This window comes from Sardina pilchardus, chromosome 4 (genome assembly GCF_963854185.1).
Source record: "Sardina pilchardus chromosome 4, fSarPil1.1, whole genome shotgun sequence".
NCBI classification, from domain to species: domain Eukaryota; kingdom Metazoa; phylum Chordata; class Actinopteri; order Clupeiformes; family Clupeidae; genus Sardina; species Sardina pilchardus.
The window spans coordinates 3,364,104-3,390,758 of NC_084997.1; the positions used below are offsets into that span (position 1 = coordinate 3,364,104).

Consider the following 26,655-nt stretch of genomic DNA (forward strand, 5'->3'; position numbering starts at 1 on the left):
CCTGTTGCTGCATCATCGTTGATTGGCGTTGTTTGAGAATGAGATTGTATTCCGTATTCCATGCCTACTTTTAACCTGCATTAGTGTAGCCTAGATATGAAGGCTATAAGCTATCCTACCAGTCGTTTCACTGTAGGCTACTAAACTGTCAGCTCTTGCAACTCGTTTGAAGTTGGCAACTTCATTTCAGTCTTTTAAATTCTAATAAATGAAGAGTTATTTTCCAAAATAGCCTATATCCACAATTATGATGCATTTTCATATCACTTTTTAAATGTGACTTTCCAAGTATGTAGCCAAGTTGTCTTTTTAACTATAGGCCTAATACAATGATGTGAGTAACCTTTTTGAATTTACATGCAATGGTAATTCCTTCCATGGAATTACATTTTCTAGTTATTATTATTATTATTATTATTATTATCATTATTGATTATATTGCTATTAAAGATAAACAGTTGTGCAACAGCAGCAACTTGGAACAGCATTCAAATTCAAGTTCACAGTTATTACTAAATAATAAAACTAGCTGACATGAAACTCAACAAATGCATAATTTTCTCCCATCAAAACAATTTTGCAGATAAAAATCCCATATTAGTGACATACATGGAAACACCCCTGCTAAAATGGTGTCACCCGCAAAACCCCTCTATTTACTCATAATGGTACGGTCATTCAGTTTCCCCACAATAAACTAATTAGTTCACATGGAGTTTGAATGGTGGTAAACGGTAGAAGTTGTACGTTTTATCTAATAAATGAGAAGTTTTTAACAGCCAATTTGAACATTTGCATGTTTTGATGTGTAGCAATACCATGTTCAGAAATATAGTACATTTTCAGAAATTCAGGTAGCCTATAGATAGGTAGACCTTCTGTAAACTATAGTACTGTGATATCCTGTTAATTGTGTGTTACCTGTTACCTTGAGGTGAGTTCATGAAATTGTTGTGTCCCTTTAAGGGGAACTGGGGGGTGGAGTTTATGTGTGTGCTTGTGTGTGTGTGTGTGTGTGTGTGGTTCCGAGAGTGAAGTTGGACATAGAATTAGGTGCGGTGAATTACTCTGTTATAAACGTGAGTTGTGGCTGTAACAGCAACTCGGTTGCTATTTTTTAATAAATAAAGCTTGGAGGTTTCCCCCAAGTGTCTGGAGTATCACAATACTTTGTCCACGCTATCTGCTATATGTTTTGCACTGAGGTGATACTTAAGGCTCGATGTGCTGCGGTGATATGCAAATTCCTTGTTACATAGCTTGCACACAACCATGCTCTTATCGACGCTTCCATCCGTTTGGTTTTTTGTAACAACATTTCCCATCCACGGGGCCAACCAACGCGGTCACATCAGCTTCTTTGTTCATGTTCACTGTGCCACTGTGGTTTGTTGTTGTCTGAACCGAACTCATGCATGTTAGTTGGTGCTCCAGTATAATCTGACCGTCTGAAACTCAAGCCCTTTTCAGACAGGTTTTGCGCACATTTTGCGATAATTGCTTACCGCATTTCTGACGGTAGCGGACATTCAGACATTAAGCATACGCGCAATGTATACGGCCACCTGTTGTTCACATCTAATGTAGAATTTCCGTCAATTGGGCTTTAGTTCGCTGGGCATATAATGACGCCTAATAAATGCGGCCGCACTGACAGCTGTGCATGCGAGTGTAGTTTTCACATCCGGGAGTAGCCTTGCTGCATTACTGTAGGTTACGAAGGTAACTGTGATGGATCTGTGAGACCGAGGGATGACCGTCACCATCCCTTTTTAGACTGTAGTGACGGTCAGAGTGAGGTCGAAACAGATCTGCAGCGTGTTAGAGAGATGTAGGCTAACTGTTCAGTGATATCGGGTACTTTAAATGCACGTAATAATACGTCCCTTGATCATCACTGACAAGTGCAGATTTTTTCTGCGATTGTTGTTCAAATAGCAGCTGTGGCGGCAACATTACGGAAACATGACTAAGTCACAAAGTCATCATTTAAGAGGTTAATTTTAAAATGTCTTCCCCATTGTCAAGTCACTAACTTTCTGAGGTGGGCAGGGCCCTTTTCATGTCTGTGCCTAGAGGTTCAGTGGATCACAATCCATCCATATCATTGGGTAAAAGACTGGTCTTGTTTTCTTCAATAGCAATCAAGAAATGAATTGTGCATTTTGAAGAAACTTTTCCATTCTGGATGAATTAATTTTTAAATAAATCAGAGAGTGTACATAAGGAGTGAGGGTACAGACATTCTTTAAAATTAGGGTTAAGAAACAATGTTGCTAACAATGTCCTAAACATGGACAAAATGCACCATTGAGATCAATATGTTTTGTCCCCACCCAGCAATTTCAGTGATTCAGTGATTTTAGTGGCACCTAGTGGTTACTCTATACAAAACAAATCTCTCAATAGATCTCTATGGTGCATTTTGCCCTTGTTCAGGGTGGGAAATGAAAAAGAAAGATTTGCATAAGACAAGTCAAATTGGTGTTTTTAAAAAGAAGAGGTAATGCAGATTATAGAAAAAAATATAAAAAAAATCTTTGTATATTCCCACAAGGTGTTGGGGTGCTCTGAATATGAGATCCAAAATTATTTTTCAAACTTGTGAGGTCTGCTGTTCAGTCCCTGATGGATTTTCTTTTCTCTTCATTGCTTTTTCGGAGGGTGTTTCTACTTATCTCAATAAGAAAAAAAACCCAGGAGTCTATGTTGAGTAAAAATGTGTCTTCTGAAGGCCTAAACAGAACACAGCCAAAAACTCCAATAAAATGTTGATCAACTTTGAGGGACTGCTATGACCATGCAGGATCATCCAGACTACTCGTAATGATTTTACTGCATACTATTCCTATTTATGCACCAGCCTGCAAAATTTGAGCCTCCTACGGATTCTAGTTCTTGAGCAATGAGCTTGTGAACTTTGACAAAAAAAAGAGGCAGAACAAATTTGACACCCCCCTCCCCCTGTAAAACTGGCTGTTACTTGAAAAGTATTGATCTTAGCACAAAAACATTTTACAGAGTGTCTCCTGGGTAACATAGGCACACATGGTATTTTTTTCAGATTTTTTTGAGACGCAAGTGCGTGGGCTCTGGTTGATTTGGCGTGGAATGACCCAATTGCATGAACTCTGAATAGCCTGGCTAACGCCTCCCACTTCTCAAATGAGACGTGGTCTGGCAACCAGACGTTCATTTTCTCGTATTTGAAAAAATGCCCAGATCCGTTCATTGGGCGCCACGGATGTCAATCAAATGCGTCTCTGCATAGCTCTATCAAGGCCCGATCACATTATATGCGGCATGCGCTATGAAAACCATTACTTTCAATGGGTTAAGAGCGCAAAAGCGGCTCTGCCGCTGAGCTCAGCAAAGCGCAGCGCCGGCGGCATTTTGCTGCTTTGCCGCTGTTGCGCTTGCCGCGGTCAAAGTTGAAACATGTTCAACTTTGACCGCGGTGCGCTGTAAGTGAATGGTCTTTTGCGCGGAGCCCAGCAGTAACCATAGAAATAGGGGCGGTAACAACAACAAAAATCGTAGAACGTTATCTCAACCAAGAGCAACCTAGCGGTGAGCGCAGCGCATGCCGTCTATAATGTGATCGGGCCTTCATGGTCTTGCTTTCTCCCCTGTTCTGTGATTGGCCACCAACATCAGGCGAAAATGGGGGCGTTAGTTTCCAGACTGCCTTAGCAGCGTGAAAGAAATCACCGCGCAAGGCAGTATGGGAAACCCAGGCTACCTCTGATGAAGATGAAGATGTAAACCATTGAAACCTCCACACACACACACACACACACACACACTCAAACACACATACATTGCGCTTGCACTTTGACTTCACAAAAATCTCACTCCAACCAAACCCCCAAATTGGCAACCCTGCAGTAGGTGCATGCACTATAGTACGCATAATAAAGAAATTCATTTTTTATTCATAAATTCAGCCAACAAATGTAAACACAAGAGTTTGCCTGTTCTAATTGAAGGTTCCTTTAATCCTTCTTCGACGTTTAGAAAGCCAAACTGGGACGTTATTGTGATACAGTCTTCTACACGAGATGGGAAGAAAAACATTGTACAACCAAATGGGAACGTTCTCCAAAGGTTTTGTCTAAGGTTCACAATCCACATGTCGGTCTGCAAATCAAAGCACTTGACGTAAAACCAGAAAGAGTAGAAGCCTAATCAAGGATCTTTAGCAAAACTATAGTTATATTTCCGACAGAAAAAAACTTTCCTGGCAAACCATGGGACAACTAAAACCAACCTTCGAACGTTCTGTGAGCTAGAAATGTTTAGCTGGGTGCATGTTGTTACTCTCAATTTATAACCACCCCGGCGTGGGTGATGCAATTGGGGTTAGACTGCCAAGACTTATTCGAATTTGGGATATCCGTTGTCACTTTTAACTGGAATTACCATCGCCAAAAGAGTTTTTTGAAAGATAAAATAAAATAAAACATGTTTAATCGTATTGCATCAAATAATGGACACACCGACCATTCGCAGTGTTTTTGGACTTGTTGAAATGATCGTTTAAGTTTTGCGCAATGCTGTAATGGAAACCCAGGGCTCTTCGAAACGTGCGTGAGGCTGAGTTGTCAACTGCTCCTGCGTTGCTTGCGTAGACTATGAATCAGACCAAGCACAACCACCCTCAAACCCCCCCTCTCACGCACTGTATACAACCTGGAATAGTTCACTTGGGAAAATGTCAGCCACATTAAATGAGACTTCCACCAGAGGCTTTGGGTTAAACATTTGCCATTCTCATTTCTATCATCATTATCATCATCACTGTTGAAATTGTGTTTAAAACATGGAACTTCACTGAACTCACAGACAACACGCTGATGCGTAGGGGGGCCTCCAACAAGCACGCCATTTCTCCTTGTCCGACAAACCACCCAACAAGAACAGCACTTTCTATAAGCGGCAAATTTATAACATAATAATGTTGCCAGTAAAGATATCTGTGTGCTAAGTATGGTATATACAGCCAGAAAAATATTTTTTGACCGAAGAACAGTATAAAATTGATATGAAATTGATTGCCTGTTGAGACGAATGTAAAATGGGTGAAATAACCATCGGATTTTACCAAAGTTTAGGGTATACCTAGAGCTTCGATACGACTGATTCGACATTACTCTTGCATGTCGAAATAATTCTTAATGAACTCTTTCACGTGTATTCATTGTAGAAGATTAATGAAATAGGAAGATACTTGAAAAGATCATGTCCAGACATAAAATACTTCCCACACATTTATTTTAGTAATAATACTTTGTAGAAAGTCGTATTCAACGTAACTGGCAAATGACTTTACTGAAATGTGGACTGAGCACTGGGCAGATGCGAAGACGAGTTGTGTTGTGTGTGCTGATGCTTGAACCACCGCCGCCTCAAGTAAGTTATCTCATCATTATCTGATCTAAATTATTTCATGTGTGCATATTATATGACACAATATGATAAAACGTTGGTTTTAATTTGCCTATAAACACCTATTGCCTAAAGGCTGCGGAAAGATGGTTAAGATTAGCCTAAATTGCTTTCCCCACCCATCATAACGGCATGTTTGTGGTTGATATTAGCTGAAAACGTTAATAGTCAGTTGTAAACAAAGTCCTCCTCCTTTGTAACCCAAGCTGTGTACATGGACTGAAGTTCGCTCTAAATATCTACTTTTATCGATTATGTTAACCGATAGCATCTCTATGGGATTTCTCATAGACATTAGCCATAAGCTAACGCATTACTTGGAATGCTAGCCTACTTGACTGCACTATTTCCAAGTTCCTTGCTTCTAGAATTCAATGCAAACAATCTATACTTTCAGTGTTCTGTATACAGTCTGTGGGGAAAATCTCGGAGGGTAATTGTCTCATCATAATGCGGAACTCTCAGTTCTCCGAACATTCTAATCACATATTTGTGACGGTACCCCTCAACAGGTTAACAAAACATGTGCATTTACATGGACATTAATATTCCGAATATGTACCTTATTCTGAATATTGACAACATTCAGAATAAGGTGTTTACATGAGTTATTAAAAGAATACTCCGTTCATATCCCTGTTTACATGACACGCAGCATACTCTGATTAATGAAAGTTCTAACAGAGAATATCTAATAAGGGCTCTGGTTCTAACGTGCCTTCCCTGAATGTTTCCATAATAACTTTTTCACTAGCTATGCTGCCACATAGCCTACTGTATGTCGCTACTATGCTGAACGTATTTCTTCCTCGCTTCTAAGTGTAGCCTACCTTCTTCTTCATTCTCGACATGTTTTCTGAGGCCCCGCTTATAAATAACTGTGAAAGTTTGCCGCCAGAAGGTCTTTTTCTTTTCATTTACTGTCGCGACAGAAGAAATGCCGTGGGCCGTCAAACAGTTTGTTGTTATTTGCCATAATGCTGTGTTTAATTGTCGCGAAACACCGTGAATATTCCAATAGAACGTCATTATTCCGAATAAGGTGTTTACATGTCTAGAATGCACCTACATAACCAGAATATGATCGGAATACTCCACCTATTTTATTCCGGTTATGCTTATTCCGAAAATGACCTTATTCCGGTTAAGGCAATCGGAAAATGATGTTTACATGGGAGTATCTTATTCTGAATATGGTCTTAACCAGGTTAATATCGGAATATTAATGTTCATGTAAACGCACTGTTTTTTTGATGCTCATTGCAACTCAATGCAAATCAAACAAGCTAATAGGCTAACTGAACAAAACTGAACAAAACACCATCACTGTGTCTCAAACCGCGCACTTCTGCACTTAAAATACTTAATTTGAGTGCGTGAGGGCGTTCACACTGAAATTTCGAACGATACGAAGGGCACTGCAAGTCCCCGGATGGTGCACTCATAACGGTCAAAAAGTTGAGTGTGGAACGCTCATAGACAGTAAAAGATATGGACAGAGCTATCACGTAGACGGCAGCAGAGACCGAGGAAGCAAATTTCAACGTTTTTTTTAGGTCTTCTTATTCCGTCATAGGTCTCCTGCGCAGGCTCAGGTGTCGTACATGTGACGTAGGCACGTAGTCTGACCGAGTCTGACCTATGGCGACGCTTTACTACTCTATGGACGCATGCGCATTCTCACGTTAGCATTGATTTCGGAAAAAGTTTATTACTCTGCCGATAAAACAGTTACGAGATTATGACGCCAATTTCACAATGTAGTATGCACTCCGACAATAGAAAATGTTCATATAAAGGCTTAAAACGCTTCAGCTGTAACGTTATTTGATGTCAAAGTGGCGCTTACGCCCCATAGGATTCAATGGAATGGCCAGCTAGCCACGGTCTACTTGTTAGCATGGCGGCCGCCATACTGTCTACACTCTCAGAACGTTCGCTGCCCCCTTGGGAACGCTGGACACTTCTCGCCCTCAAGGACGCCATGTTGGCTAACTAACGGAAGGGGAGGGAGTATTTTCAAACTCGTAGAAATCGCGGTAGAGAAATCTGAAGCAGCAGCGGTGGAAAACACACTTTACAGAGGTACAAGCAAGTTACAACATAAACTGTTCATGTTTTGACACAGTACGACCATGTCACGGTGGAATTGAGGACACCAATAAAAACATATTTAAACGTTACGATCGTCATTTCCGTGAAGTGCACGGAGGTTAGCGTTTGATATGAGACGACACTATTCTGTTAAAATGTGCACACTATGCCAGTAAGCACACAGGGCACATAGGGTGCTGCACGAAAGTGTACTCACGGAAGTAGTCGGTTTGAGACAGACTACATGCCTATCTCTAGGTATGGTGAAGGGTGTGTGATGATGTGGGTCAATTTTAGTTCTAAAGACCAAGGGAACTTTATCAGGATGCATAGTATCTTGGATCCATGAAATAAGTAGCCTTTAAAAATAAAAAACTGCCTGCCCCTATGTTAACCCTATGTGTTAAATTCCCATAGGGTTACATAGGGGTGACAAGATTTTTGACCCCAGTATTTTGGGAAGAACATTTATTTATTTGTGATACATTATTCATTCACATAGAAAATTGGTGTGTCCTTAAAGGTTGGATTTTTCCTAATTTTATTACATAAGCCATAATGTAAAAATATTCCTCTTTTTAGTCAACTTTAGCATGGGGTGACAACAATTTTGACAATGACTGTATATATACTGACATTTCTGATATTCATAACAGCAAACTTTATGCAGATTATAGCCTACTATTCATATTACAACTCCACTTCTTAAATTCAGCTGTCTGGTTGAAGCCTCAAAATATTGTAAACAAAGTAGCAGGCTAAGCTTATCATACTCTACTGGTTGGACTGTTCAGTTTCCCCACATGTGTTTAAGTTTCAAGGTAAGCTAATACTTTTTCTCCTTGGGACAGGCCCTTTTAAGTCTTGGAGTTGAAAAACATTGTTGGTCAGTCAACTTGAATGCAAGAGTTTTAATCAAATGTCTGCAGCATAGCCTACTAATGATGCTAACCGAATATAGTAATTTAGCTAGCCGTCTTCTGTGCGTCAATGCGTTCACGATTGTGAATGTTTTATTTGGATAAAAATGTGCATGTGGAGGGCGGGTGTCCATTGAGCACGCACGAGAGCGGGCCAAGGAGAATGAGTTTACTTCTACTGTTTGGTAATTAAGTTGCACGCATAGTCTACAAAAGTTGCGGGAGAACTTTATGCTTCTACCCGAGCAGCGTCAGGTGCATCAGTGTGACCACCGACCACACTTCTAGGGATGATCTCGTTGGTTTTCATGGAGACAGACAGCCGCGGTGTGCACGGAGGGGAGGGGCTGTGTGTGTGCGTGTGTGTGCGTGTGTGTGTGTGTGTATGAGAGACAGACACGTGAGTGGCAGAGAGGGAGTGCAGGGAAGGGAATTTCAGCTTTACGAATGCTGCGTGTTTTCCAATAGTGTTTCAAAATAAATAAATAAAAGAATAACGAAACGCAATATGTGGCGGCCGGTGCTGAATCTGTGGCGCACCGCCACAAATTTGTCTATGTGTGGGAAACACTGGATATTGTAATGTGGTTGTGGCGGTGGTGGCGGCTGCACAACTTGTCGCAGGACAGCAAAGCCATCGGAAATTGATGCTGTTAGCCTATCTAGGGTATGTGTGATTTTGGAGAAATTATCAGCTGCCCTGTTTTCAGAGGTCTCAATAATGTCCAGAAGTTTCTTCTTCAGATGTCTGTCCTCCGCAGCATTCTGGGCCTCAGCTGGCAGCTTTCTCTTCAACCGCTCATGACGGTGTCCCTGCAGTTTAGCCTTTACAGAGTAGACCAAAGATTATATATCAAAACATACTCATTTGCAGAGGTAAACATATTCTACTATAATCACATCTGATATTACACTTCCCCTCTACTATTTCCATGTTATTTTGCACTACACACTCTTTTAGTATTAGGGATAATGGCTTCAATACCTCAGGATGGATTATTCTGATGAAGTAATTCGTTTTTCATTGAAATAAAGCCAACAATACATGACAGGCAGTAGGAGCAAATACTGTACTGTATTTCTGCTGCTGCCTCACCTACTGTCCTGACACAGGTCCCATGCCACTTGTCTAACCTAACCCTGAACCTGAACCTGAACCTAAATCTAATCCATGGGAGAGTGGTAAAAGAGTGCCATAAGACTGTCTATGAAAGACACAGAACAGTGCACAAGATAGTAGGCCAGTGGCCCCGGCAGTGGCGCAACTGGCTGGGGCACCTGCACAGTACGCTGGCGACCCGGGTTCGATTCCCGCCCCGTGGTCCTTTCCAGATCCCACCCCGACTCTCTCCCACTCACTTCCTGTCATTCTCTCTACTGTCCTGTCCAAGTAAAGGCATAAAAAGCCCAAAAAATAATCTTAAAAAAAAAAAAGATAGTAGGCCAGTGGTGGGGGACAGGTCACAGGACAACAGGCAGGTGGCACAAGACAGCTGATGAGGGGTGCGGGACAGTTGGTGAGTGACACGAGCCACCAGCAACAGTTCACTACAGTTATTGCTCATACTGCTACTGGAATACATACTGCACATGACAATTATATGACAATAAATGCATAACGTTACCTGAAGCTGGTCTCTCCTCTGCTTCACTGTGGGGGTGATGTCCACACTGCCATCAACGTCAAGAACCCCTGCCGACTTGTCCAAGGACGACGACGTAGAGGCAGATGTGGCGGGGGAAGAATGTGATCATAGCTTATGTGGTATAGACCCAGCTCCCAGCCCAACTTTGAGAATAGATTAACGCCGATATTTTTTTTATCGCCCGATAAGAGCTGCACATTAATGCAGCACGTTAACGCCGATAACGGCCCACCACTAATTATTTTATATTTTATATTTTATATTTTATGGTTGTTTTGCCTCCAGTGAATGAGTGACGTAGGCTCAACAACGGTCTATAGTAATGTTGCTATTCAGAAATAATGAGCTGTAAATTAACTCAGACTTTTTAAAAGATATCGAGTCATTATCGTTATCGTCAAAATCACAAAATATATCGAGTAGGGCTGGGATAAACGATTATTTTTGAAACGATTAATCTAGCAATTATTTTTTCGATGCATCGATTAATCTAAGGATTCATTTTTTCAGTTTGATTCGATTTCGATTCGATTATCGATTATCTCCCCACTAGTTGACTAATAGCTATATATACATGTTGATTTACATATCTGAATGAAATAAAACATGAATTTCTTCTGTACAAGTGCAAAGTAATGCATTCTAAGTCAGAGGTAGCATTCAATAAAACCTTGAAGCCTTGAAAACACTGGGAATGTTGTCAAATTGAAGGAGACGAGATCCCAACTGTCATCAATAAAATGACAAGTTAAGTTTATGTTAAGTCTTTGGGACGTACTGTATATTCCAATCAAATCATCATTATGATGATCATTATTCCAATTATTATTATGCTGTATTAAGTGTATTTTCACTTCAAAGCAGTCAATGTTTAAAGCGCTAACATTGTTCACAAAAAGTTTGTGAAAAAATCAGAGACCTGCTTTAGTAATGTAAGATACAGTATAATTATAATAGCTAATTGCTTTTGCATGGTTGCATGATAAGTACTTCTGAAAACAACAGCAATTATATGGGTGCTATTGTTTGGGGATGTTTCCCTCATGCAAGCAGTTTCAAGGTAAGGCTGGTAGGCAAATGGAGACAAAATTGACATGTGTTTTAATGAAATTCCATTTGAATCTCTGAATGTAAGGATCAATAAAGCTACAATCTTTTGACCATATTATAATTTGACTGAACTATTTTCTGCTCGGTTTCAAGAATCCACGTTGTTCTATTAAATGTCGTTAAATAATTAAACAGCCTTCCAACAGGTTGAAGCGGAACTTGCCACCAACGTTACCGATTAGTTTCAGTTTCTGTCGCGCAAACACGCACATGCATGCATGCATTCAATGAACGCTCATAACAACACTTAATTGACCCTTCCAGAAGTCCCGCCCTCCATAGTTACTGTTGCTACGCCTGTCAAACTTTCGCACCTTGCCCGTCTATTACAATGGAGGAGACACGGGATTTTTTAAACAAATGTAATTTACAAAGACATCGCACCACACTGAAAGCTCATATTTGGTCACTAGCGAGCTACATCTGTCCTCTGTCAACTTCAGTTGCATTTTCAGCTCTGAAGAAAACCGTTCATGAGTTATTTAAGCAAAAGTCGAACGTACGCGTTGTTGTCGATGGTTCCTCCAGGCTAGTACGAATGAAACGGGCGGGGGACAAAACTAGCATAACGTTTTAAGAATAAACATTTACAATAAAAAAAAAGTGAAGTTTGGCACCCCCCTCTGGCAAAACCGTAGCATTTTGCTACTTTTACAAGGCATTAACTCTGGTAGCTATTTGAATGGAATGGAAAGGCTATATTTTACTTCTCGTATTCAAAAAGAAGCAGAAATTCCTAATACCTTGATATTGAAAAGGATAGCAAAAAAGCCACCAACTAATGATAGGCCTATTTTAGATTAATGGTTAAAACATAATTTTAAGTATATAATTCGGTGTATTTGGCATCCTTTTCAATTTCAAGGTATTAGGAATTTCTGCTTCTTTTTGAATACGGGAAGTAAAATACAGCCTTTCCATTCCATTCAAATAGCTACCAGAGTTAATGCCTTGTAAAAGTAGCAAAATGCTACTGTTTCGCCAGAGGGGGGTGCCAAACTTCGCTTTTTTATTGTAAATGTTTATTCTGGTGTTACCAAAACACCTGTAACTACATGCATTTATTCTGTGAACGGGGCTGCGATGCAATATTAGAACTTTACACACTATGTCCATATACTTTTCTATTTCCACATAGATTTTCATGATCCTACTACCTATCCCACATAGCATTTCAGCTACATGAAAATGACACAAAATACAAACATGCCTTGTTTTATTGTTATTATTGTCATGGTTATTTGTTGTGGAGACTTCAAATTGTGGGAAAACATTAATTAACTGCCGTATTTGAAGAGGAAATAGTGACTGATACCAAGTGAAAAAGATAAACAGTTTTTTAATACCCTTAATATCACACTTAATGCACGTTTTTCCAAAATTGAGGGCCCTTTCGAGAGTCAAGAGACATTTAGTACAGACTTTAAATTGTTTACACATGCTTATTATGAGTTGATCTTCCACCCTTGAAAATTTGGGGAGGCTAGGGAACATATTTGTCAAGATATTAATGCCCAGACATGGCATGTGTTTTTCAAGCTGTAAAATTAAAGAATTTCAAGGTCTAAAAAAGATATGAAGACAGATGATTTCCACAGAAATATTTCACAGGCCTTGGTTTTAGGACCCATTGATGATATACACAAAGTTTGAACAAAATCTGAGACGGTGCAGCAACAATCTTATCTGATTTGACACGGAATGACCCATTAGCTAACTTCATGTAATAATAGATTAGCCTAGCTTGCCGTTACATTATGAACTTTTTTTTTTCATGCTAGCGTGAACATCCCCTTTTAGTACACCAGAAGCATACATAAACGCCTCGACATGGTAGTGATTTTTACCGCTTAAAATTCATTTATTTTAATTTTGAAACAACAGTGAGGCCATAGAAAATGCCACTTGCATCTTGAAATTTCACAGTCTGAAAGCCCATTTAATACTCTTTCTGGAGATGTGTTCAATTCATTGGTATAGCTTGTCATACCTCTGTAATGGGGAGATACAACATCATCCAAATTTTTCAGTTTTGTGTTACAATACTTCCAACAAAAAAGCATATCACCTCTGAATTACTTTGTCAAAGACAGCTTAAACTCTTCTGTAGAGAGACATAACCATTTGCCAAACATTTTGTTTATGAAAAGTGTTTAATGGGCATCCAATGAGGGGGTTTTCTTCTGATTTCACAAGATTGAAACACAGTCAGTATCAACACATACGGTCTACGAATGAATATGTGGAATCTATAGGTAGCAATCATTATTCACAGAAAATTTGAAGTCTTTAGTTTGAAAACGTTTTGAGATAATGACATCTGAACTTTGCTGCAGATTTAGATGAGGGCGCCAAAAATGTGCCAAAAATCAGAATAATGTGCCTTTCATATAATGTGAATTTATTTATTATTTATTTAAATTGTAACAAGATGTAAAGCTTGTCTTTATGTGAAACACACACACACACACACACACACACACACACACAAAGTTCGGTCTAGTGGGGAAATTAGCTTTGGAAGTCCTTTCTACACTTCAAACGAAGAGCTTGGTCCTGGACTCGCCCTAGAAATTTGTGTAACCTATAGGTATGGTTTTACACAGGAGCAGGCTGTGTAATAACGACGGGTGAACTTATATATTTTCCCAGTGCTGTTGTAACAGCCGAACACACAACATTTTTTTTTTTTTTTTTATTTATCCTTTATTTAACCAGGGGGGTCATATTGAGACATATAGTCTCTTTTTCAAATGGTCCCTGGCCAAGAAAGGCAACACTTAAAACACCTAAAATATAGAGAGACCTCACCTCACCTACAGTGGACCAACCATGCACACATAGACAACAATAAACACCAGTTAGTACAAACAAAGAACATACAAAGCAACAAACAGATCACACCACATTACACAACAACAAAACAACAAAACAGCTCTGCACAAGCCACACCACATTAAACATAGCAAAGCACAGCACAACATAAGGACAACAATTAAATAGAACAGCAAACAAAAAATATCACATGTAACAATCAAGACACCATACAACAAGCAATATAGAAAGCCACAAACAGAAGAAAAACAAGAGACAAGAACAATAGACCAGACTATATACAACTACAGTTGTAGCTGAGGATCTCTGACACATATGCTTTAAAATCATTGACTGAAATAAAAGTGCTTAACTTCAACTGCTTCTGTAAAGCATTCCAGGTTGAAGGGGCATTGTAACAGAAAGCAGTCTTACCAAATTCGGATCGTACGGCAGGTGTAGCAAAAAGAATGCTGTTATTAGACCTAAGATTGTACCTATGATTTTCTATTGGGGATAATACTGATAAATAGGAGGGCAACAATCCTATCACTGCCTTATAAATAAAAATTAGCCAGTGATGCTGTCTACGAATTGAGAGTGGAGACCAACCAGATAAAGTGTATAAACTACAATGATGTGTGGAATACTCAGCCTTCACGACAAAGCGCAAGGCAGAATGGTAAACAGAATCCAGTGAGCGTAATACAGACTTTGATGCATGCATATAAAGAATGTCTCCATAATCCAAGACAGACAAAAAGGTAGCGGCTACAAGTTCCTTCCTTACTTTTATATTAAAACAAGCCTTATTCCTATAATAAAAACCTAACTTAACTCTCAACTTCCTTACTAAGTCTTCTACATGGGATTTAAATGAGAGTTTTTCATCTACCAAAAATCCTAAATATTTATAGCTTTCCACTTTTTCAATTTCTTGGCCATGCAGAGTGATTATATGTGGCAAATCAAGTGCATTACTAGAGTGAGTAAACAGCATATATTTAGTTTTTTTTAGAATTTAGCACCAATTTTAATTTGAGAAGGTTTTTTTGTAAAATTGTGAAAGCATCCTGCATTTTCTTTAATGCCTCATATGGAGATCTGGCAATACTGTATATGACAGTATCATCTGCATAAAGATGTACAGCTGCATCTATATTTGTACAAATATCATTTATGTAGATAGTAAACAACAGAGGCCCTAGTATGGAGCCTTGAGGGACTCCAACTATTAGTTCTGCTTCCCCTGACATAATACCTTCACATGTGACACACTGATATCTGCTAGACAGATAGTTTCTAAACCATTCAATGGTATTAACAGACATCCCACAGTTAGACAGACACTGTAACAAAATAGGGTGATCAACTGTATCGAAAGCTTTTGAGAGATCAACAAATAATGCTGCACAAGATTCTTTAGAGTCAATAGCACTGACAATGTCATCAACTACCTTTGTTGCTGCTGTGATGGTACTATACCTTTTCCTAAAACCTGATTGAAAAGGAGTAAGAATGTTTTTTACTGCTAAGAAATCCTTTAACTGATCACTAACTAATGACTCAAAAATTTTCGCTAGTACTGAAAGTTTTGAGATAGGACGATAATTGTCCATCAGAGTTGGGTCCCCATTTTTAAAAAGTGGGGTCACATGTGCTGTCTTCCAAGATTGTGGTATAATGTTTTGTTCCAAAGATGCATTAAAAATATAAGTCAACGGATCAGCAATAATATTAGCCACAAGTTTTAGAAGGGAAGGGTCAAGCCCATCAGGCCCAGCTGACTTTTTACAATTTATATTTTGCAATGCAAATAAAACCTTCTCCCTTGAAATTGGTTCAAAAGTAAAGAGGTCCGAGCTCCAAGTATTGGGGTGAGACAACCCTGGAGACGAAAGATGTTCTAGCTCCGGCTTAAAAAGGAGTCCGGCAGAGGCAAAGTGGTTATTAAAGGAATCAATAATATCTCTTTTATCAGTAATTTGCACATTATTAACTTTTACAGATTTAGGAAGAGCTGAAAATGTAGAATTTGTTTTCATTGAATTTATAATTTTCCAAAATTTGGCAGGGTTTTGTAGATTTCTTGTTGTCTCATCCAGATAGAACTGTGATTTAGCTTTACGTATTTGTGTGGTGCATTTATTTCTTAAATATCTGAAATTACTCCAATCCTGTTCCTGCCCAGATTTCCTTGCCTTTGCCCAGGTCAAATCCCGTTCATGCAAGAGAGTGGATAACGCATCAGAAAACCAGGGATTGTCTCTCCCCTTCACTTTAAACTTTCTCAGGGGTGCATGCTTATTTACAATACCCATGAAAGAATCCTTAAAATATGACCATGCCAATTCAATATCAGGTATTAAACAGACCTTTTTCCAATCAAAATGAAAAATGTCATAAACAAAAGCTTGCTGATCAAATGATTTAAAGTACCTTTTCTCCACAATACGTGGCACTATCTTTTTAAGTTTGCAATTTCTAATCATACCAACAGCACAGTGGTCACTTATATCATTTGAGAAAATACCTATTTGTGTGCATTTATCTGGATTATTAGTTAAAATCAAATCTATTAATGTGGACTTGTTTGAGTCCTTTGCGTTTGGACGAGTGGGAGAATTTATCACTTGAGTTAAATTAACAGAATCACAGTAATTTTTAAACTCATTTGACACATCTGTCAACCAATTCCAGTTAAGATCTCCCAGAAGAATAATTTCTTTCTGATGTACAATGTCTGCAAGTGCAGTTGAGAGTGTGGACAAGGCTTCCTTAATAGCTGAAGGGGGTCTATAGCAACAGGCAACAGTTAGACTTGTATTTCCTAACTTTAAATCAATGGCCAACATTTCAAAACACTTAGGGACAGTCATGGACTTTATCAAAATGGCATTGAATCTACAATTCACATATATGACGACACCCCCTCCCTTACTCTTCCTATCTACACGAAATATATTATAACCATCAATGGCAATATTGTTATCGGAGACGGTCTTCTTTAACCACGTCTCCGATATGGCAATAACATCTGCTTTTGTAGACACCGCCCATATTCTGATAAAATCCATTTTAGGCAGCAAGCTGCGGACATTCAAATGAACAACTTTCAACCCAGGTCGGCTTGAAAACTCCAACGGGACATACAAACATTCAGGACCGGGGCCTGGGTTTGATTGGACATTTCCTGCCATAAGTAGCATCAATAATATAAGACGACGTTGCCACACATATTTCGGTAATTCATTATCAGACAATAAACATTTCAACGAGTCAAAAGACTTCACATTAAAATGACAAAATTGTTCTCTAACAAGTAACAAGTAAGCGAGAGAGAGATCAACTTTGAGTCCATGACATGCTCTTCCCGACATCGTAAGCCAAAAAACGAAGGGAAAAAAGGCGATTTACTCCATTCCACGGGTAAACGTTAGCAAATTTATCGCCTACGAGCTGCGGTCGTGGCTGCGGTAGCTAAACCGCAGTAATGGCGCTGCCACCAGATGGCGTCATAGAGAATCCAGCGCCGGATTCGTCTATATGCAACGTTACGTGACTGGAGGGGTACGGTCACAAATATGTGATTAGAATGTTCGGTGTACTGAGAACTCCGCATTATGATGAGACAATTACCCTCCGAGATTTTCCTCACAGACTGTATACAGAACACTGAAACTTTAGATTGTTCGGTTATGTGTGGAAGGTTTTTTTTTTTTTCAAAAACGAGGTAATGTGGATAAAATTATTTTATAAACGGAGGGAGGGAAATATTCGGTTTTAAAAATACCCGGCTATGTGTGTACATAGCCTTTGTTTTTATGCTGGAGTAAGTGTGAGTGAGGGGGAGTGGCTAGTGCGGAGAGCGGTAGAATTGTGGGATTGCGGTAGAGATGTATTTTATTTAGTTTAACGATATCTTTGTCATTTTTTGTCCAGAAACGACCAAACTTTGCACTGCACTCACGCATGTCATTAGCAAGACCTGTGTCAAATTTTAGGTCAGTCGGAGGAGGGGTTCGAGAGTTAAGCGTGGCACGGACAGACAGACAGACAGACAGACGTTCCTTGCATTAATAGATATAATAAATATTAATAGATGTATCCTGGTCATTGTAAGTGCCATTCACACATGCTACATATTGTTTTTTTCAGCACAGTCTAGGCTACCCAGATCTGCCTCAATATCATGTACAAATACTTGCATTGATTTGATTTAGATTCAAAAAGCATACTATACAAATTCTTACATTTTGACCGCAGCAAGCTGACAGCTCGACATGACTTTCATGGTTGTGTAGGCCTGACTGCCCTCAAAATGGCAATATAAGAACCATGGTGGAGGGATACTTTGGGGCTGAGCAATTTACAGAAATATGTGGTGTGTGCCTTAATTTTATTTAGTGATGAAAACGATTCACGATTCACGATTGTGAATGTGGATGTTTTATTTTGATTAAATGTGCATGTCGAGGGGCGGGTGTTCATTGAGCGCACACGAGAGCGGGCCAATGAGAATGAGTTTACTTCTATACTGTTTGGTAAAGTTGCATGCATAGTCTACAGAAGTTGTAGAATGTATTGCTGGTTATGGCATGACCGCTAATAATGTGTGTAAGAGGAGAAAAGATGCGCAGGCAGGCTAGGGGAGCAGAGCCTACGGCTTTATAGGGGAGGGACTAGAAGCATGCCTTGTGGACACGCATGTTACTTCAAAAGAACACACTTTTTTTTTTTCATAAATCAATTCGCGGATCATGTATGTGCCGAACCGAAGATACTGATCTGAACAGATCTCGGATCAATGATGATCCGTTGCACCACTAGCGACCACGCTTCCAGGGATGATCTCGTCGGTTTTTGGTTACATTTCTGGTCTTACTCCAAGCAGCCCCATTTGGCATTGTTTTGTTCCAAACACAGATTTACACTCGTTATCGTCCTAGGAGGTGGTTGTTAGACTGGAGTTTCTTGAGTAATTTTAAAGCTGATTTGTCACTGGTGTCTCATCAGACATGAAGATTGCTGTGGAGGGTTGCTGTCATGGTGAGCTGGACAAAATCTACGAAACCATTCGTTATCTAGAAGATAAAGAGGACCTCAAGGTGGACCTGCTACTTTGCTGTGGGGATTTCCAGGCAGTACGCAATGAGGGAGACATGAAGTGCATGGCCGTTCCAACTAAGTATCGGCAAATGCAAACTTTCTACAAGTCAGTTTTCATTTTCTATGATATTTATTCGAAGGGGTTCTTAAAAATATATGCTTAATGGTGTGTTTCTTGCCTTATCTAGATATTATTCAGGTGAAAAGAAAGCCCCTATCCTAACCATCTTTATTGGTGGAAACCATGAAGCTTCCAATCATCTTCAAGAGCTTCCGTACGGAGGCTGGGTAGCTCCTAATATCTACTATATGGGTAAAGATTTAGAATGAACAAAGTGACAACACAGTATTGTGGATTTTACACGCACTCCAACAATCTAACGCAAAAATGCTAATGATTTGATGATCAGATTTAACAAATTGGCTTCTTTGCTTTCTAGGCTATGCAGGTGTTGTGCGTTACAAAGGTATCCGTATTGGTGGACTGTCAGGAATCTTCAAATCCCATGATTATAGCAAAGGTCAGAGAGCCAATACAAATGCTGTTTGACGTACTTGTTTTCTTGTTGTTATGTCCATGGTAAATGTGTAGCCTTCATGCATTGTAGGGCACTATGAGTTTCCACCTTACAGTCCAGAGACACTGCGTAGCGTTTACCATGTCAGAAGCATTGATGTCTTCAAACTCAAACAGGTGTGGTGTGCCTTTGTATCTAGTGTTTTTTGTCACATTGTGAAACCCACTGGGAAACTTAACATTTCAATATTAGTAGACTAAAAGTAATATGGACATAATGAACCAATTCATTTCAGATCCAGATGCCAATGGACGTATTTATGACTCATGACTGGCCCCAAGGCATCTATCATTATGGCTGCATGCAAGAACTGATCAGGAAGAAGAAATTCCTTCAACAAGAGGTTGAATCCAGTACCCTGGGTAGTCCTGCTGCAGCTGAGATTCTGGCTCACTTGAAACCATCCTACTGGTTCTCCGCACACCTACATGTCAAGTTTGCTGCTCATGTGGAGCATGAGGTGAATGGAATATTAGAATTAGAATTAAAGGTCTATGCAATCTATGCAATGTCACAAAAGAATGTGCTTGCAACTAAGGGGCAGAAAGCAGCAAGAGCATTACAAGAAGTTGTAGTGCTGTATGCATACAATGTAGTCAAGTTATTGTATTTATCTATGAATGAAGCATGGTATGTTATTGGCACTTCGTACTGGGGATGGGAATCTCTTGGCACCTCACAATTCGATTTGATTCTGATTCAGAGGCTAACGATTCGATTCTAAACTGGTTACCGATGCATCTTGATGCAACAATTTTTTTGAGTTTGCTACCTACTTCCTACTTTTGAGATCATTAAAGAAAATAAACAGATGAATTACCTTCTCTAATATTTTATTAGAGAAAAAGCTCATTTCCCGCCACTATCCTCGGGCCAGGCCCTTGATCAAGCGTGTGTGTGTGTGTGTGTGTGTGTGTCACTGTGTCTCAAACCGCGCACTTCTGCACTTAAAATACTTAATTTGAGTGCGTGAGGGCGTTCACACTGAAATTTCTAACGATACGAAGGGCACTGCAAGTCCCCGGATGGTGCACTCATAACGGTCAAAAAGTTGAGTGTGGAACGCTGGACACTTCTCGCCCTCAACGGACGCCATGTTGGCTAACTAACGGAAGGGGAGGGAGTATTTTCAAACTCGTAGAAATCGCGGTAGAGAAATCTGAAGCAGCAGCGGTGGAAAACACACTTTACAGAGGTACAAGCAAGTTACAACATAAACTGTTCATGTTTTGACACAGTACGACCATGTCACAGTGGAATTGAGGACACCAATAAAAACATATTTAAACGTTACGATCGTCATTTCCGTGAAGTGCACGGAGGTTAGCGTTTGATATGAGACGACACTATTCTGTTAAAATGTGCACACTATGCCAGTAAGCACACAGGGCACATAGGGTGCTGTACGAAAGTGTACTCACGGAAGTAGTCGGTTTGAGACAGACTATGTGTGTGTGTGTGTGTGTGTGTGTGTGTGTGCGCAGAATTGGCTTAAGTTAGCCTGAAAAATCCAGACCCTGTTAATCTTTCAGATCAAGGATCTGGCCACGAGTAATGTAATGGCCCAACTGGAGGGGCGACACCAAGCATGCATTTGAATATCTCACTTCAAGCACGACCAATGTTTACTCTGACTGATTCTGGACTTCGATGCAATTGGATAACACTACGACCAATGTTTACTGACTTTGAATGTTACAGCACTGTCATCATCAGTTTAGCTCGCCTCTTGCACGTCTATTTGAGATACACCGATTTGATTGGTTTCCCCCGATGCAAGGGGTAAAAGTAACGTGCATCATTGCTCATTACCAGAGTATCACAATTCAATTGTGCTCTCGCAAGAACTCTGGATTTCCAGGGTAGGCTTAATGTGTACAAAGTTGCATAAACTAGGCTACAAAAGTTACAAAATGCAACACGTGTCATGTGCAGCGTTTCCTCCACTCACACGCAGTACACCGGGTAGATTGAGTGCAACATGGAGCTTGAAGATGTAAAAACTATCAGCAGCAATGAGGGGGCCAAGCAGACACTTCAGAAGGACACAGTTGCCACAGTTATTCAATGCTGTTACATAGGGTTGGGTATCGTTTGAATTTGAACGATTCCGATTCCGATTTCGATTCCTTGTTTCGATTCCGGTTCCTAACGATTCTCGATTCCGATTCTTGTAAAAGGCAGGGTCAAAAAAGCTTGGATATTTTAAATGAGCTAGCTAACCAACGGTCTTTCTGAATGACATTTACTATAAATTTCTCACAGGGCTGTTTTCAACTACAATATAAATTGTCTTCTTGTTGCCTCAGCTCGGTTATGCAAACACCTTCTTCGTTGGTGTTTAGCGGCTTCTTCTTCCGGTTCGCGGACTGGGAATCGATACTAGGAATTGAAATTTAAACTTTTGAACGATTCCGGGAGAATTGGAAAGCTAGTCCCGGTTCCCATCGATTCTCGATTCTCGATACCCAACCCTACTGTTACATCAGGCATATAGTTTTAAGCGGTCACAACAATTTTGATGTCAAACAACTCAAGATTGGCTGAGGTATGAGCTCACTTCCTTTTTGCCAGCTTCACTGCCAATTTTGATTAGCTGTTGCGGGCGAACAGTTCGAACATTCTGGAAAGCAAGGCCTTTTTTAGACTCGGGCTGTAGATCATCTGTGTGAAGTTTTGTGAAGATCGGACAAATTTTGAGACCTGTGGAAACGTTTGAGTGGTTTTGATTAAATCCAAAATGGCGGCCGAATCAACCATGTTGACATCAGAAGTTAAGCAGGTTCAGCCTAAGGACCTCCCGCAGTATTACCAGACACTACTAGCAAGTTTTATTTCCAAACACATCAACAGCTACAGGCCAAAATGCCTTTTTGCTAATTGCAGCGCTCTTGAAGATCAAAGGTCACCAAATGTCTTCTGCATCCTCCTGATGGGGTCCTGAGTCTGAGTGCCTCTCATTAGGGCTTTTATACACCCTCCTTTCCTTCCTCGATCCTCGTCCTCACTGATCTAGATAAAGAATGATGGGGCGGCAACAATGGGATAGTCTATCCAGTGTTAGTTATAGATCAGTGGGAACACCCCTCGAGAATCGAGGAGAGATGTTGAGAGGCACTCCATCTACCAAGTTTGGTTTTGATGCATGCAAGGGCTGCTGAGATATGAGCTCACTTCCTGTTTGGCAGCTTCGTCGCAAATTTCAATTGGCTTTCACGGCCTAGCGGTTATAGTTCCGAAGACAAAAAGTAATTTCTTGTTGACGAATGGTCTATACAGTGGGTTCAGTAAGTACATGAACCCATGCTAAAGTTGACTAAAAAGAGGAATATAAAATCATGTTTTGAGAATTGATTGTAATGCCTTAATTAAAAAAATGAGTAAAAATCAAACCGCTAAGGACACTTATTTTCTTTGTTATTGAAGAATGTATCGTAAATAGATAAATGTTCTTCCTTAAATACAGGGGGCATAAGTATTTGACCCCTATGTTAAATTCCCATAGGAGCAGGAGGATTTTTTATATGTTTTTATTTTTAAAGGCCAGCTATTTCATGGATCCAGCATATTATGCATCCTGATAAAGTTCCCTTGGCCTTTGGAATTAAAATAGCCCCACATAATCACATACCCTTCACCATAGCTAGAGATTGGCATGGTGCTTTTCCAGTTAGCCTATTAGCCTGTTTGATGCTCATTGAGCTCAATGCAAATCAAACAGGCTAATAGGCTAACTGGAAAAAGCACCATGCCAATCTCTGGCTATCTAGCTATGTTGTATTTGTATGTCGCTATGGAGAAAGGCACCTACCAGATAGCCATAACCATAACCATAGTTACAGTAGTGGAGTCGTGATGACCATGCCCTGTATCAGGAGTTGGGTGGCATTGAGTAAGATATGGCCTGATTTGTCTTAAAGCACAAAGTAAAGCATGTAAAGCACAAAGTGACACAAGTGGGCAACATGAACAGAAAATGTTGGTCATCGATTATGACTCCTAAGTTCCTGCTGGTTGGGGCAAGAGATCAAGGGGGTCAATTTTGATGTTAATATCATGGTGTATAATTTGATTGACTAGAAGACCCAGCAGTTTGATCTTTGAGAGGTTCAGCTGAAGGCCTTCATCCATGAAGATATGCCTGAGAGACATTCAGATATCCATTTCAGGGAAACAACTTAGAAAACTATTTACAAGTACAAATGGGACACATCATTAGCTGGTTCCATTGTTTGTTGTACAAAACATTATGTCGTTTGAATGTAATTGTTTGTGTACAATTGTACCTGGCATTGCTAATTTCATCTAAGATTTGAAAAGAAAATAGTTTTCTTCACTCTACCTCATCAAAGTGTCTTTCTCTTTAGGCTCAGGGTCACAATACTCCTCGTACTACAAAATTCCTGTCCCTGGATAAGTGCCTTCCTCACAGGGACTTTCTACAGGTATTTTGTCTATACACCACATGACCAAATAAGTATCTTTTCTGTGTCCATATCTCTTGTCTCTCAAAGTAATATCTCAGGTACACTACCATTCACAACATTGGGGACACTTAGAAACAACCTTGTGTTGTAGTTGAAAAGTATTTTTCCTCATTAGCATAATGCTAGAAGTATTCTCGACGCGCCCCATCCGTCGCACAACAATGCGACGTCAAAATTACGTAATTTCCTGTGTCGCGCGCCAGATTTGAGCCTTGCACCGACGTGTCGTACACTGAACACTTGATATCAGTGGCGCACGCCAACCTTGCACGACAACTAGGAAGAGATTGAAGCCAAGCTCTCTGAGCCAGTGTCCTTCTACAGTCATCAACCACATTCAGGCATTACCATATAGCCTATCCCACATCTTAAAGGGATATTCCGCCATTTTTGGAAATACGCTCATTTTCCACCTTCCCTCGAGCAAAACAATCGATATTTACCTTGTTCCCGTTCATCCAGCCATTCTGTGAGTCTGACGATACAACTTTTAGCTTCAGCCTAGCATAGATCATTGAATCGGATTAGACCATTAGCTTCTCGCCTGCTAGCTTCATGTTTAAAAGTGACTACGATTTCTGGTAATTTTCCCATTTAAAACGTGTCTCCTCTCAAGTTAGAAAGTGCAATAAGACCAACTGAAAATGAAACCTGCCGTTTTTCTAGGCTGATTTGACAAGGAACTACACTCTCATCTGGCGTAATAATCAAGGCAAATTGCAGCTACTGGCACTACTACTGCTTGCTGTCTATGGGGACTATTTTCAGATGCTGCGTAAGATATCACTACGCCTATGGTACGTTTGCAAGTTGCCTTGATTATTACGCCAGATGAGAGTGTAGTTCCATGTCAAATCAGCCTAGAAAAACGCCAGGTTTCATTTTCAGTTGGTCTTATTGCACTTTCTAACTTGAGAGGAGACACGTTTTAAATGGGAAAATTACCAGAAATCTTAGTCACTTTTAAACATGAAGCTAGCAGGCGCGAAGCTAATGGTCTAATCCGATTCAATGATCTATGCTAGGCTGAAGCTAAAAGTTGTATCGTCAGACTCACAGAATGGCTGGATGAACGGGAACAAGGTAAATATCAATTGTTTTGCTCGAGGAAAGGTGGAAAATGAGCGTATTTCCAAAAATGGCGGAATATCCCTTTAAATAAGACCATTCATTTTTAAAACGACTGTAGTCATGAAGTTTGAATAATAGTCAGTTTGAGAAGTTAACTTGCTGCAGCGAGAGTTGCCGTTTGGATGACTGATTTGTTTACAGTTGTGAACTAGACGTTGGATAAGTTAACAAAGTTACCAGTGAGCGTTGCAGCAGGAGGAATGCATTAAGCTATCATATAGCCTATCCCACATCTTAAATAAGCCCATTCATTTTTAAAACGATTGAGTCATGAAGTTTGAATAATAGTCAGTTTGAGAAGTGGGAAGTTAACTTGGCTAGGCTGCAGCAAGAGTTGCCGTTCAGATGATTTGTTTACAGTCGTGAACTAGATGTTGGATAAGTTAACGAAGTTACCAGTGAGAGTTGCAACTGGAGGAATTAAGGGGAAATTACTAGGACCGAGGCACATAAGCATTCCAGCATACGGTAACGAAGAGATTTATTTTCAACCAAAGGATATCTGCTAAGACCTAAAAAAAACCTCTTTCCACTCAGGGAGATTTCACAAACTCATCTCATTAGCTAGCTGCACACACCTAAGAAACTAGATGGTAATCTTTCAGTTGTGCAAGCCAAGTCTGAAATATCAGCAAAGAAGCTATTTGCTACTGCCATTAACATCAATGGATACCGTGCCTCTGTTCAGGAGAATACTGCAAACACTGTCGCGACCGCCACGCGCAAGTATACTTGGTTACAACATTCCCCGTGACGTCACAGAGTCGCACGACAAGTCGGGTGCGTGGACTGTACCGGCGCCTTAACACCCAATGAATCAAATAAAATGTATAAAACATTGTTAAGGAACACGTTGTGCACATTTGCGTGCGCTGAATACGTGTGTCATTCTATCGTGTGCCGATAACTATCAAAATACCGATCAGTCTGGTTCCATTTTAAATAAATCACTGCTCTCTCATAAGGCCATCTTGATTTCGTGCTTGCTCGCTGTGGGTATGACAGAAGCGGGAGTTGGAGAGTGCACATCACTGTATAGTGCGCAAAAAGGGGCTTGCGCAAAATGGGAGAATTCGCCCCATAGTCAGCCGACCTCATACTTTTGGCTCATAATGTTGCTGAAAGACATTTGAGTTGAAGCATCAGCCCAGTGTGAAAGCTATAAGCTGTTGGAAGAAAATGCCTTTTCTTCAACGTGTTGGTTCAGGGAGAGAGACGGACACAAGGATTGTGTTAAGAAAGACAGAGAGTACAGCACTCACAATGGGCTGCTGGGGAAGGCGTTCCTCCAGCTCACAGATTCAGAGAAGGTTTTATC

The 26,655-nt window shown here is 40.1% G+C and overlaps 2 protein-coding genes across 2 annotated transcripts in view; one reads left to right on the plus strand and one right to left on the minus strand.

Moving 5' to 3' along the window:
* The window catches only part of armc8 (armadillo repeat containing 8), a 134,240-nt gene extending 129,214 nt beyond the window's left edge, over window positions 1-5,026 (minus strand). The window contains exon 1 of the mRNA XM_062533766.1: window positions 4,844-5,026. Within this exon, the coding sequence (XP_062389750.1) occupies window positions 4,844-4,888 (45 nt within the window). The 5' untranslated portion in view covers window positions 4,889-5,026. The remainder of the gene's footprint in view (window positions 1-4,843) is intronic.
* A 254-nt stretch (window positions 5,027-5,280) lies between these two features.
* Window positions 5,281-26,655, plus strand: part of dbr1 (debranching RNA lariats 1) — a 31,476-nt gene continuing 10,101 nt past the window's right edge. The window contains exons 1-7 of the mRNA XM_062533745.1: window positions 5,281-5,412; window positions 19,049-19,247; window positions 19,330-19,454; window positions 19,582-19,662; window positions 19,750-19,835; window positions 19,955-20,179; window positions 24,087-24,164. Of these exons, the coding sequence (XP_062389729.1) occupies window positions 19,051-19,247; window positions 19,330-19,454; window positions 19,582-19,662; window positions 19,750-19,835; window positions 19,955-20,179; window positions 24,087-24,164 (792 nt within the window). The 5' untranslated portion in view covers window positions 5,281-5,412; window positions 19,049-19,050. The remainder of the gene's footprint in view (window positions 5,413-19,048; window positions 19,248-19,329; window positions 19,455-19,581; window positions 19,663-19,749; window positions 19,836-19,954; window positions 20,180-24,086; window positions 24,165-26,655) is intronic.